The sequence below is a fragment of the Ctenopharyngodon idella genome, chromosome 18 (assembly GCF_019924925.1).
Source record: "Ctenopharyngodon idella isolate HZGC_01 chromosome 18, HZGC01, whole genome shotgun sequence".
Taxonomy (NCBI): Eukaryota; Metazoa; Chordata; class Actinopteri; order Cypriniformes; family Xenocyprididae; genus Ctenopharyngodon; species Ctenopharyngodon idella.
The window spans coordinates 6,629,889-6,644,741 of record NC_067237.1 but is presented as its reverse complement, the minus strand read 5'-3'; the positions used below and the strand labels follow the sequence as shown (position 1 = coordinate 6,644,741).

At 36.9% G+C, this 14,853-nt stretch overlaps 1 protein-coding gene across 1 annotated transcript in view; it reads right to left on the bottom strand.

The window, feature by feature from the left end:
* LOC127500074 (rho GTPase-activating protein 42) overlaps nt 1-14,853 on the bottom strand; it is a 130,942-nt gene that overhangs the window by 79,511 nt on the left and 36,578 nt on the right. Inside the window, 1 exon segment of the mRNA XM_051870963.1 lies at nt 2,006-2,067. Coding sequence (XP_051726923.1) covers nt 2,006-2,067 — 62 coding nt within the window.

The following is a 14,853-nucleotide window of genomic DNA, read 5'->3' as shown; positions in this document are numbered from 1 at the left end:
AGGAGCAGTTCTTCTGGAAAAAACAACAACATGGGTCACGAAAACAAACCATTAGTCATTTTATCAAACTTCCCTTATCTCCGTAACTTCAAACATTTTTCAGGAACCAAACATTAATGATCCCTGTTGGGATCACTTACAAACACAAATACATAAACACAGCTTCCTTGTTGTCTACTGCCTATGTTGACAGCAGTCTTCCAAGGAAACATCCTAGCTGATATCTAACCTCATAATTGACCAATTAGAACACTGTTCATTGGGCAAAAAGATATGACTTCTTATGTGAAGATATGGTAGACTTGACTCAGAACTGTTTCCTTTGGAGTTTGATGTTAGCATGCTGCTATGCTAACATATGCTAACAACATAATACTCTAGTTATCTCTAAATAGTCCAATTAAAATTATACTGAGCTATTTATCAGACTTTATATTGGCACTGAAAGAAAGTATATTTATAATCGACTCTGTTATCTTTTTGACTTTTGTCATCCTGATGAATTCTGGGATTGTATGCACTGGCGCAAGGGTTGAGCAATATAGCCTTCCCTTCAACGATCCAATCAATTTCCAATGGACATAATCAGCTCCATCTCTACAATGTTTTTTTTTTTTTTTTTTCTTGTTCAAGAAGGCATTTCACTCTGATACATATCACAATAGGGAAAGAATTCAATCGCAACTTCCTTTTCATGGCAATTTTAAGAGTCACATTTACCGTTGTTCTGTGAAATTAATTTCATTTCAATAGGTCATTTCAAAAGGAATCCACGCAACTAGGAATTCTGCGTGAGGATCAAAGATTTTTGCACTCAGATTTCACAACGGCTACAAAAAGATTCACTGCACTGACCAACAGAAAGCTGCTTGGTTTGAAAGTGACTTCTGTGTGAGATGTGCTTCATACATTGCTACACTATTGACAGTAGATGAATGGCCTTTCTGCCTGCGAAATTCCGCCGATATTTTACTAATGTGAATGCACCTTTAGAATTTTGTATAATAACGTTGCTGTCTGCCTTTTAGAACATGCTTAGTTTTGTGTTTTGTTTTGTCACTAATGATGTCTTATGTGATCTTGGTAGGAAGGTGTAGAATGAGAAATGGCTTGATTTTGTATTTGTCTGTAACCAAATGTAGTTACAGACTGTATAAATCCCTGATGTATGATTCATGCCATTTAGTTAGGTAGTTTAAAGGTTTAAAAGAGCAGCTGGTAACTGTGTGATAACCACACACATCATTAAGGTCCCATTTACAGTAAGTGAGCTATTAAGCATTTTAAATTATTCTCACGTCTTTGTGGTTATAAGGACATTTGTCTTTATAAATCAATGAGGCTGCATATTGCTGGAAGTGTTTCAACATTTAGAAATAAAATAAGGCCCTAGGGCTTGACCTCATGCAAACTACTGAACCTTTGGTGTCAAACTACAGTATAACAGTTCAAATTCCCAGAAATGTACATCATATTACTGGAATAGTATGTGATATCCGCCAGATGTCACTGCGAGATGTGACGAGTGACCACACATGTCAAACACGTTAACCATACCGTCTCTTCTGGATCTCACTGGCGTGTCTGCTCTGAGTGCTGAGACACACACACACACACACACACACACACACACACACACACACACACACACATACACACACAACCACAAAAACCAGGGGCCAGTACCATGAAGCTAGCTGAACAAACTCTGGGTTACAGGATTGGTTTCAATTTGACAAAACCAAACAAACCCAATCAGGTTTTGTTGGTATCAACTTTGTCAACTCAGGCTTTGTCAAATCAATGCTGCAAGAACATGTTGTGAATAGAAACATGTCACATCCTCCAGAGCTCAAACACAGATATGTTTATTTTATTCTCCCACAATCTGCACACATGTGTCTTACCTCCCGCACCTGCACTTGCCCATCAAATCTCGTCCCGCCCCACGGGAATCCAGGTATCTACCATAAAGGAATTTATAGCATGCATACTCATAACTTACCAGCCGTCTTCTCTCCTCTTCCATGGTGTTCAGCAGTTGGGAAAACTCTTTGAAGGACTGAGCTGGAGGAGAAAAATTGAGTTATTAATCCATTTGCATTTGCCGGTTAAAGTTCAGATTTATAGTAATAACTTGATTCATGTGAGTCAATAGAAATGCAGTTAAGTAAATGCTGTTAGCATTGATTTATTGCCACAGCTACTTATATGAATGATTCAGCATTTAATAAGAATGCAGAATGAACAATGGAGATTTTTCTATGAATTTAAGTCAATATGGAACCGTAAAAAAAAGACCTTCCTCCACTTCTGGTCACCTAAAAGAGTATGAAAAAGTGTTCATTAATTTATCCACAGCTAACAGAGTAATGATAGGCTTTTATGTGTTGCTGACAGGTTTTAGGTGCTAAAGCTTCAACGTATTTCAGGCTAATTTTACATTTCATGTCATCTGACATCAGCTATAAATGCCATGTGACTAATCAATCTGGAGCTGGACAATGACATCTTGACAATTTCACACTTTAAGTGCCTCCAAAAAAAGTATCAAGTACTGGTAAAAAATCTACTGTAATATAATGAAAGTTTTATTCAATCAGAATATAAGGCAATCAATGAATGTCTGTCAATTGAGATGGGTTTTAATATCCGATGGTGAAATTACATTACCTACCAGCAGGGTCTAACAAGCAAAACTTTGACCCAAGGGGCAACCGCTACATTGAAGGTAGTTCAATCCCAGGTAGAGCTGACCTGTGACCTGAAAATTACTTTAATTCCCACAATCCCCGCTAAGTCCTTTGAGCAAAGCACTTAACCCAGAGGTTGCACCAGAGATACTGGGCCTACAATTAGTGTAATATGAGCTACTGGAATTAAAAAAAAACAAAAAAAACAAAAAGAAAACAGGTGTGAACAACTAACCTTGATACATGCACATACACAACATTTACCATACACTCAAGTGAAATGAAAAAGTTAAACCAATGGATGTTGGCATTTTGGTTAGCATGACAAATAGATGGCAGGGCTTGACATTAACACCCGCCAACCCACCAAATGCGGGTGGATTTCAGCAGTGGCGTGTAACACAGTCACTCCTACTAGCCACTTTGGCGGGTTAAATATATAGCCTAAATATCCATTTTACAATTGTAGTCTGGCATCTAAAATAATAAACTAAGGGCAATGTTGTCAAAAATATCGATTTTCGATACACACTGAAGTATACGAAACACTTCCAGTACTCATTTTCCGCAGAATACATACACGATACCAGCTGCGCTTTCTCACTCTCTTATCTCTTCGACAGCGAGCTGACACACAAACCCGCCTCCCCTCACTCACTTGTTTCATTTGCTCCGGATGAATATTGTTGGTGTTACAGGGTTGAATTTCTGCGTGGGATTGCGTGTATTGCGCATAATTTTACTAATTTCCGCAGATTTTGTGCTCACACCCAAAGTGTACGCACATAAAGCCGCCTCTCAATACTAAAATTGAGTTGTTTTTCGCTTCTTATAGTGCTTAAACAGTCAAATTCACACAAAATAAAGTCAGAATGCCGGTCTTGGCGAGTATTCACGTAAACACAGTCAAGCCCTGGATATGTAACCATTTATAATGCCCTCAACTCTGCAAGTTAACAGAGTTTTTCACACAAAAATAAAAATTCTAGAATATAGTGCATTACTTTTATGTGCTAATCGAAGTAATTAATAATAATCGCTAATGAAAATAATCTATTTATAATCTATTTATCGATTAATCACGACTACGCACTATGCACAGAAAACATCTGCCAGTCACGTCACTTTACAACAGTAAACAACACATTTTCTATGGACAAAATGCATCTTCCCTGCTGCAGGAAAAGTGCACAACCCAAGTTGTCCTAAACATATTCAAACAAAAGCTTATAGTTGACTGCAGCTTGCCCTGTCATGTGCTTTGACGGATGTGTGTGCCGCTTAATGTGCTCAAGACTCATTTTCAGTGCATAATAGCGGTCGACCTATATCGATCTTTTGATGGCCGATGCCATATCTTAGAGAGCAGAGTGGCTGATATAAGGCTAGTGTTTTTAAAATTTATATTTATTTTACTTAATATTTCATAAATTAGAAATAAATAACCAAACAGATGAAGCTCAATAGAAAAGGAATCAGTTTAAATTTTAACCCCCTTTTTTGTACTTAATTGCACAAAGCCTACATATATACATTCACTATATTTGTTTTCATTGCCTTCAAATTGCACATTGTTTGGTGGATAACATAATATCTTTGGATTTTTTTGCCTGATTAATCAATTATTAAAATAAATAATCAACAGATTCATTTATTATTCAAATAATCATTAGTTGTAGTCCTAATTTTTTATGATGCTTTCTTTTCCTGTAGCTTGCTAAAACAGCCAAAACCTTGACCCCTTGTGAATATATGATTATAGAAATTCATTTTTCAGTAAACTGTTCTTGAGCTTGAATTCAAAGATCATTGCATTTAGTGATTCATTAAGATGTACACCTCCTTCAAAATAATACCCGCCATCTCATCAAGCATTGGCACTACCCTCTGCATCTTGCTGTGGCACAATGGCAGCTTGTGAATTCTCAGAACAATGTTTGCATGCCACTGATGGCTCCATCGCTTCATTTAAACAAGGTGTGGATGAGAGACAGCTGCTGTCTCTCTCTGGATGGACTTTACCTCTGTTTGAGCTTGGACACTTGGTCAAGTTCAGCCTGCCAACTCTGTAAACACAATTATCAAACCACTGGCCCAGATAGCCTGTCCACTCTCTTTGTGTCTATTTACGCTCCCTGGCTTTTAGCAGCCACGGACAGCTGAACGCAAGACTGCCATCTCCCAAAAGAACCAAAAAACACTCATTAATGCCAGCCATGCACAAAACATACTCAACATTAGGGCTGGGCAATATTATTTTTCTAGCTCCTGTATGTCTAGCTTTTGTTGAAATTCAATACATAGTTCACATTTTGACATAACATCCACTGTTGCCAAGAGGAATATGAAATGTTACCAAATATAGTAAAAAATAATCAAGACTTGATTAAAATATTTAATTTCCCCAATGTAAAAATATATAGCTTACCTAGATATATTATGTTTTAAGATTTTAATATATGGGAAATGCCACACATTTTTAAGTGATGGAAACAAATGTATTCATTAAAATGGACAGCTTGAACTGATTCATGGATATGAACCAAACAAGGAATGATGGTGACATTTATTTAATGATACATTTGATTTATTTAATATTACAAAGTGGAACATGGCAAAATTCACAGTGTGACAAAGGGTTACATTTACATTTATTCATTTAGCATACTCTTTTATCCAAAATGACTTATTGTACAAATGAGGAATTCAACAAGTGATTAATTTTTTTGGAGGTAATAGAATGAAGATTTCTAGCAAAACAAAGTTTCAAACACTGTCCAGAATTTTTAATTCTATTAAATTACTATTATTATAGTATCCTTAAGAAATTTTAACTATAGGTATAAGCAGATATTCTGAATAATTGGTATCGGTGGAGAAATTTAGTATCGTTGCATCTCTTAAATATACATATATATACATATATACATATACATATATATATATATATATATATATATATATATATATATACACATATATATATATATATATATATATATATATATATATATATACATATATATATATATATATACACATATATATATTATATATAGGTGAATATTTAAGAGATGCACCGATACTAAATTTCTCCGCCGATACTAATTATTCAAAATGATGTCTGCTTATACCTATAGTTTAAATTTCTTAAGGAAAAAAATCTCTCCCAAATAATGCTGCAAATTATACAGAGAACCCTCTCATTTGGTACATTCCTATAATAATAGAGGTTGAAGTTAACAACAAACTATCATATTCAAAATGTCTGTATAAAACTCAGTTGCACATAAGGTAGTTTTCATAAGCACTTGTCTTCATGGCAAATTTATTCAAACATACATATATAATTAACAGTAAATAAGCTCCTCTCTAGCGTTTTTATAGCTAACTAACAAACTCTGAACACTAGATAATTTCCGGAGGTAAATGCAACATTAAGTGACATATTGTTCATAAGCTGTTTTATTGACATCTTTCTGCGGCTGTAACACAGATTGAGTGATTACATGAGACATGATTCATTTCAGTAAGATGTACTGTATTTTTCAACATACCTTTTGATGTTCATGCATGTTTTTTCTTGCTATAACTAAGAAAAGACTTGACCTCTGTGTTGTCACTTGAATTGAGGCTCTACAGTGATACATAAACATTCATCAGTGAACATAAACAGAAGCTCAATCGAACCTGCCTGACACGCGAGATCAAAGCTCTCAGATTTCGTCAAATAGATCTTCATTTGTGTTTCGAAGATGAACGAAAGTCTTACGGGTTCGGAAATAATAAGAGAATTTTCATTTTTGGGTGAACTATCCCATTAAGAGCGTTAAAAAGCCATTTATAGTTTGAATTCCATGATAAAATGGACAAAATTTGAAAGCTGAGACTTTGTTTCTTATTACAAGTAACAAAGCACAAAGCTCTTTGCAATTATTGGATGGGAGGTGTGCTACAAATGATGTTTTATGAACAAAATTCAGGAGGAGCAATGTTCAAATAATCTGACTAATCATCACTTAATTTCAGCCAGCTGTTAGCAATCAGTAATCAACATATCTACCCAATCAGCATGAGTGAAAGCATATATATATATATATAGACACAGTCGACTCACCCATATTCCTTGACAGTTTTACAGCAACCCTCCACCACCCCGTCTCCTCACACTTGCCTGGTTACTTTCCTAACCAGAATATGGGGGGGGAGTACTCTGGGTTTGAGCCTTCTCCTCGGACAGCACGCCAAATACACATACTATTACGCATACTATTTACTATCTGATTATTTGTAAGTGTGAACTCGTGAAATAATGTTTGATGTAGAGAAAAACTGCAGACCTGGCAACCCTGGCTTGAACTATGGGTGATTCATAGGGCCCTATCATACTCCTGGCGCAATGCAAGTGTTTTTTGCTAGTTTCAGCCTGACGCAGTTATCATTTTCACGTCCTGCACCACATTGTTTAAATAGCAAATGCATTTCCGCCCATTTGTGCACCCATGGGCATGTTGGTCTGAAAACGAGGTGTGTTCGGGCGCATTGTTGGCGTGTTACTATTTTGAGGCAACTGAAATAGACTGTGCCATTGACTTTAGACCAGGTTTCAGTTGGTCAATGGTGCAGTCTATTTCAGTTGCATAACAATATTTGTTTTGGTATTTAAAGAGCGCGTTAGTAATATGCACCTATATGCGGGTGCGCAACGCGCATTACACTCTGCTTATTACACACACAGAGAAGTGCAGCAGCACACAAACATGCCATATATTAAAAATAAAAGGATTACAATATAAAAGATTATTATTGTCTACATAAAGATAAAAATGCTTTGGTGGAATCCGGCTTGTCCCGTAAATGGTCTGTTTGTGCGCTTTAAGGCTGACTTGTACTTCTGCATCGGACCTACACCGGAACCTCTGCGCCGTAGGCTATGCGTCTGTTTTCATTTACTGTATACTTCTGCGTCGTTGACCGCCTCGACGTGCATGTAGACCACTACCAGGCAGTGTCCGCGGTCATGTTGAGTATCAAGGCAAAAGCCGAAGAAGAAGCAGCTTGTCATGTACGTTGTCAGAGAAGCTTACAAATAGAAGTGGCAGAGAAGCGGCAAATAGGTAACAACTTGTATGACTGCATGTGTCCCCTGAAACAGAGCATTTTTTCATTCCTATGGAATTCCGGCTCTTCTTCGATTGCTCCGCGCCAGTTTTTTTGACCTGAAGGAGGGGTTCTAGCAGACCAGCGCTTGTGGTCCGCATAGAACTGACGCGTTGTTACATTTTTGAAGAGGTGCACGTCAGGCCACGTCATAGGCTACGTGTGGTACACACAGCCTACGCCGTAGCTATGGCGTACACTCGACGCAGAAGTATAAATCAGCCTTTAACCTTGCACACAAGCAGATCATTTTCCTCACTATAGAAACTCTTGTAAATTCCGCCATGTAAATAGAGAATCCGCCATGGCGCGAGCGAAACTGGCTTTTAAAGGGAATGGGAGATAAGACTCTAATTGGTTTGTTGCACGTTACGCCCAAAACACACGTATTACTTATTAAGAGAATAGGGACAACCCTTTTAGACCATGCGCCGGGCGCGCCGACCATTTTTTCCCATCGTTGAACTAGCAAAAGTGGATTCGGACATGCCCTAAGTGCACCTGCGCCGTGCGCTTCAGACCATGTGCTTAGATCGTTAAAATAGGGCCCATAGTGTCCAATAGAGCTTGCTTTAACGTCACTATTTTTTATTTGTTAATGCATTATTGTCACGTTCACTTGCCATAAATTCAACACAAGAGAGATTTTCTTCACACACAGTATGAGTTGCAGTCTGAACATGCTTTTCCACCCCCTTTTCATTGACAGAATATATATATACACATACATATATGAATGTATGTTAGACATATACAGTATATGATTTATATAATCTAAATCACATTTAGGAATGTTTTTCAATTGGATATTTGGAAAATAATTAATAAATAAGTGTAAAAAAGTATATGAATAAATATAATTAAAATTTACCAAATAAATTAGTTGTATAATTGGCTGTAAATACAACCAATAGAAGTGTAAGTTAGACATTTTAGCAGAGTGAACGTGTCTTTGTGTATTTATTTATCAGAAGTAGAGAGAGTAAGAAACTGAATGTGAAAAGATAAGAAGAAGAGAACAGGAAATGAACGCTAGAGATTGAGAAAGATTTGATGTGGAAGATAAGGGTAGAAGCTGTGGATAAATGTCTCTATTGAACTATATGAGGTACTTAAGGCCGGATATAGCGGCTAAAAGGGGTTAGAGCGTATGTATCATTCACAGGTTAATGGGGAGAATGACAGAAGTGATGAGTCATTCTGTGAAATGGGCTTTTGGCTCGGGACAAAAGAGATCTGACATATATACATTTGAGAAAGCCTGATGAAAGAGGAAGACATGGAATCGCCCTCTCATTTAGAAACCCCGAATGCATTATCCATAAATCAAGAACAGTCGCACATGATACTGTGCTTCAACAAGAAATTGTTTTAAAAGTCCATGAAATTGTTCTTTATTGCAATATTTCCTATGGAACAGAAAGTTTAGGTAGGACATATCGAAAATATACTTTTTTTTTTTTTTTTTAAGCTACTTGCTAGTCAGGTGAAAATGGGGTCAGGGCATTAAAGGGTTAGTTCACCCAAAATTGAAATTTCTGTCATTCATTTCTCAAGAACCTCATGTCATTCCAAACCCGTAAGACATTTGTTCATCTTCAGAACACAAATTCAGATATTTTTGATGAAATCTGAGGTTTTTTATCTCCCATAGAAAGCAACAAAATTACCAAGAAAAGGTCCAGAAAAGTAGTAAAGACATCGTTAAAATAGTCACCGTGACTACAGTGGTTCAACCTTAATGTTATGAAGCGACGAGAATACTTTTTTGCGCAAAAACAAAACAAAAATAATGACTTTATTAAACAATTTCTTCTCTCACCTGTCATTCTCCTATGCTGTTTACATTGTATAGACAGTGCAGGCTTCCGGGTTCTACGTCAGAACACCCTCTCAGTATTTAATTACAGAAATTTCAGTTTTGGATGAACTAACCCTTTAACATTCTAAGGGGCATTTGATTGGACAAAAATCTGTCTTGTACAAGATGAGTCATCAAAATGTTCTTACATTACAGACTGCAACACAGGATATCTGTACCTGGAAAATTAGTGCCATGTCTGCATTTGTATTGCCCAATTTTCTGATAAATAAGAGTTCTTAATCTTTGATGTCTGTCTGTTATTTATACTTAAAATCTGATTTAATTAATTAAAATACATTAATTTAAATAATCCACTTAATATAATTAATAATCAGGGCTCCAGAATTCATTAAGGAGCCACTGGCTCCTACAGGGGGAAAAAACAGGTGCCAAATATTTTTTTTTAAGAGCCAAACAACAAGGAACTTAAATTTTTTAAATCAAGTACTTTTAGTCGTCCCGTTGTGTTTATATAGGCCTATCTCCCCTTTACAGTTTCAGCATTTTCATCTTATCATCTCTGATTTTTCTGGGAAATTAATGACACTATTTTCACTTAATATATATATATATATATATATATATATATATATACACATACATATATATATATATATATATATATATATATATATATATACACACATACATTATATAATATATATATATATATATATATATTTGATATTTGTAAATTAAAAAATAAATAAATAAATAAATTTTTCTTGAAAAAAAATAATGATTCAACGTGTAGGGAAAAAAAATGTTATTCATTTTTACTTGATGGTTGCACCACTTTAAATGTTCTATTTCACATAATTTCCTTCTGGGTTTGGTCTAAAAATTGACATAATGACTGAACAGCTCAGTTGTGTGAGATAATGGGAAAGGGAGAGACCCGAAGAGCAATAAAAGTAAAAAAAGACAGAAAGTATGGGCGGCAACTGTCATCGGCCTATCACGGTTGAAATGAAACAGTCTTGTACTTTTAGGACAATTAATATTTCTATAGCTACATCAATCTTTCAGTGAGATTGATTTCAGGATAACTGGTGTGGATTGTGAATGTCACAGCAGGAAGTCATGGAATGAAATCGATAGGAGGTCAGGTGACCCTGTCTGTACTCCCAGACAGACTGCTGATGCGACGCAGACTGGTTGGAGCTTCAAAGTAGATTGCAGCTCAGCTACATCAAGATTCTGGTCCCACAGCACACGAGGGGTCCGGTCAAGTCACTCCGAAAGCTCACTTTCATCGATGACCAGATTGATTCCACAAGACAATTACATTTTTCTTCAGTAAGAGTAATCTTACCCTTTTAGGGCTGGGACACTATGGGAGCACAACAGAAATACCAGACACTTTGAAAACTTTCCATGAAGAGTGATAGATGAGAACTTGTTTCTCGTGGTCAACCGATATGGGGTCTTCAATGATCGATGCCAACAGTGGCATTATCTAGAAGGAAGAATAGCTGATGGCTGCTATAATACTGCTATTTTGTACAGCTGTGAATTTAAGTATAATTTAAAAACTATTTTATTTTTATTTTTATTATTCTTAACATTTATTTTAGTTTTATTAAGCAATTAAATAAACTGTTTTAAATTAAAGTTATCTAAAAAAAAAAATTGGGGGGTTTTCTGATATTCTCTCCCAAGCACCTCAACAAACAATCTTTTTTGATGGGTATGATCCTTAAAAGGGTGGTTGATTATGATTTCACTTTTTTAACTTTAGTTAGTGTATGATGTTGCTGTTAGACCATAAACAACATCTGCAAAGTTGTGACGCTAAAATTTCAATGCAAAGGGAGATATTTTCTTTTAAAGAATTCGCTGTTTAAGGACTACAACAAACGGCTGGTAGGGACTACAACAAACTTCTTAATTGACAATCTCTGTCAATTAATTTTCCTATTATCACTGTGAAGCTGCTTTGAAACAATCTGTATTGTGAAAAGCGCTATATAAATGAAGATGACTTGACTTGACTTCCCGGGTTAGTGACATCACTAACCCTAAAATTTACATAAACCCCGCCCCCGAGAACACGTAACAAAGGGGACGAGGCCATGTTGGGCTGCTTTAGAGAAGAGTTAGAGTTGTTGTAGTAGGGTGTTGTTACCATGCCGTTATTTTACCCTGGACTGCTTCACAAACGAGGGTCAATTGAACGCTGGATTTGCACAAAAGATTAACATGATGGCACATGCTAGTCGATGAGTTGAATCAACTCCACAGCAACTACATAAATTTATCCACTAACCATTCAGAAACATCCAGTTGCATTCTAAAAGTTGTAACTTCTTCCTGAGTCTCTCCATCAGTGTCTGACTCCGGTTTGAACAATGTAAGTCTGAACACCGTTACTGACAATCGTCAGCTGCGTGAGATTCTCCAGCTTTGTTGTTGTTGAGCAACTGAAGCGCGAGCTATTAAAGCTCCGCCCTCTTTTGGAAAGTGGGCTGGAAGCATCAGCTCATTTGCATTTAAATGGACACACAAAAATGGCGTGTTTTTGCTCACACCCAAATAGGGGCAAATTTGACAAGCTATAATAAATGATCTGTGGGGTATTTTGAGTTGAAACATCACAGACAAATTCTGGGGACACCAGAGATGTAAATTCATCTTTTAAAAGGGGCATTATAGGTCCCCTTTAAAAAAATAATACTCTGAAATTGGAAATCTTGCTTCAAAACTTGGTTGAATGAAATGCTTCAGTGTTTAAACCAGACGCCACAGCTTGACAATGCTTGAAATACATCAGAAATAGAACAGGCATTAGTTTCCTGTCAGGAATTTGTTGTGTAGCTTCGCACCAGGCCACACCCAGTGTAGACAGCATCGCTGATTATAATGAGTTATATTTGCTTTTGTTGTGTCATGTCATGCCACTCGCATTTGGTGTAGACACGGAGTTATACCAATGGTATAATGATGCCTTTACTGCCTTTCTGTGGCTTGAAAACGGTAGCTGCTTAGGGTATATGGAGGGACAGAAAGCTCTCAGATTTCATTAAAAAGATCTTTATTTGTGTTCCGAAGATGAACAAATGTCTTATGGGTTTGGAACGACATGAGGGTAAGTAATTAATGACAGAATTTTTGGGTGAACTAACCTTTTAAGCAAATCTCCACAGCTACTGTACATTCCTGAAAGTTGCCTAAAGCCGTTAGATTGAATCTTGCGATTTTGCAAAGTGCCTGGCCCGCTATTTTTGTGCACAGTATTCATCAGAGTTTCACTGAACGGACTATGAACAAAATGCTGGATTCATGTCAAAGAGATTGCATTAACATGCAGTCACAGGATTCATCCACATTCACTTGTCTATGGAATGCAAACCAAAATCATTCCGCCACAGTACACGTGTAAATCAATAGCTGTAGCCCTGTTATTTCCTACCTATCAACGCTTCTGTCCATTAAAGCTGTCCATTAGCTAAACAGCCGTAAAGATGCCTTTGTGTTGCTACCTTCCAAAACATTCCCACTATGGTCAGCTTGCCCAACATCCCTTTTAACCACACAAATAGCAAAAAACAGCAAAAATTCACAACATTCCTATCTGACGACCAGATGGGGATATAAAAGGGCCAAATTGAACTCCATTATAAGCTTGCTTTGCCACACCTCAACACATTTAATTAGCTTTTCTCCCATCAGATTCCCTAGGAAAAGAAGGCAGAAAAGGTAGTAGGCTAAATGACAGGTTGCTTTGTGCGATCGAGAGTACGGAAAGACTGGAAGCCAACTGTTAGATGCAGATGGTCTGAGTGTCAAGCCAGCACACAATGCACAGAGCAGGACAGGAAGATAATAAACAAAGTAATGACACATAAGAAGAGAACGGTGGAATGAGAGGAGGACAGGAAGAGATGAATGGATGCAAAAAGAGACAGAACAGAATGAGTGATCAACCCTTCAGAGCATATGAACTCTCAGCACATCTGCTCAGTGCCCACCGAGGGTGAGCGGTCTGTATTTTCCTTAATCTCTGACACAAATCACAATTAGTTACTCTGATCTTTTAAAGGGCTGAGATGAAACCTTTTGGTCTGGAATGTAAGCAAATCAATACAATACATTATGCATGCTGGGCAGGCAATCTCACTGAGACCTGCCTTGAGCTGTTGAGCTAAATCTGGATTGGGACAGGATATCAGCATACCCAATGCTTGCTTTCATAACAGAATACATTTATTAATCAAAACAAAGTCCTTCTGTGCCTGCTCACACGTTAAAGACTTTTAAAAGTTTCTGATCAATAGCCGAGAGTAAAAGAGAAAAAAAGCCTAGAAATCCCTTTATGCTCCAATGAATATGGAATTATGGAATTTCCAGGGATAGGTCTTGATGAAGATGGCAATCCCATCCATCTGTGGCAGTGTGCAGGACATTTGGGATTTGGGAAGGAAAATATTCTTCAGAGCACTAGGGGAACTTTCCATTAAAATGATCTCAGAATGGTTAAGCAGATTGTCTTTAATGGATTTGGAAGAGCATTTTATCACTCAGATGTTGCTTTTTTATAGCTTAGGCGAGTTAATGGACTTCTCGGTTATAATTTACGAATCGGATATTTCTTCTAAAAACATCAAAATATTTCTATTTGATGAGAAAAGGTACGAGCATAGTTTGAGTGATCATTGAGCTTTCTTCTGAAACTCCATGTGAGGCAACCCTCTACACTGTGAGTAAATCATTTGCATGTGTTACTAAACTTCAAGCTAGGGGACTAAACAATGTTTGTCGTTAGCCATTGACTAGCTAATAAATTGTTAATTTTAGCTATAGGCTTAGAATCAGTTTAGCACAGATTTATTTTCACTGTATGTTGTATCCTATGACCGCTTTAGGGCACCTACACTAGAACCCGCTGACTGAGCATTTGACAGGAAAAAATGCATTATCTCATTTATGAGAACGTGAAGAGACATTCAATATTGAAAAAGTGGGAATACAGTGGACTGAACCGCATACAGTTGTGTTTTTCCCCTCTGCCTTTACAGTGTACTATTCCCATTGATATGAATAGATTCACGCCGTCCTTTGACAGATTGTAAACTCTAGCGCAGTCATTCTCAACCTTTTTTACTGCAAGGCCCCCTCCTTCTCCAAATCAATACT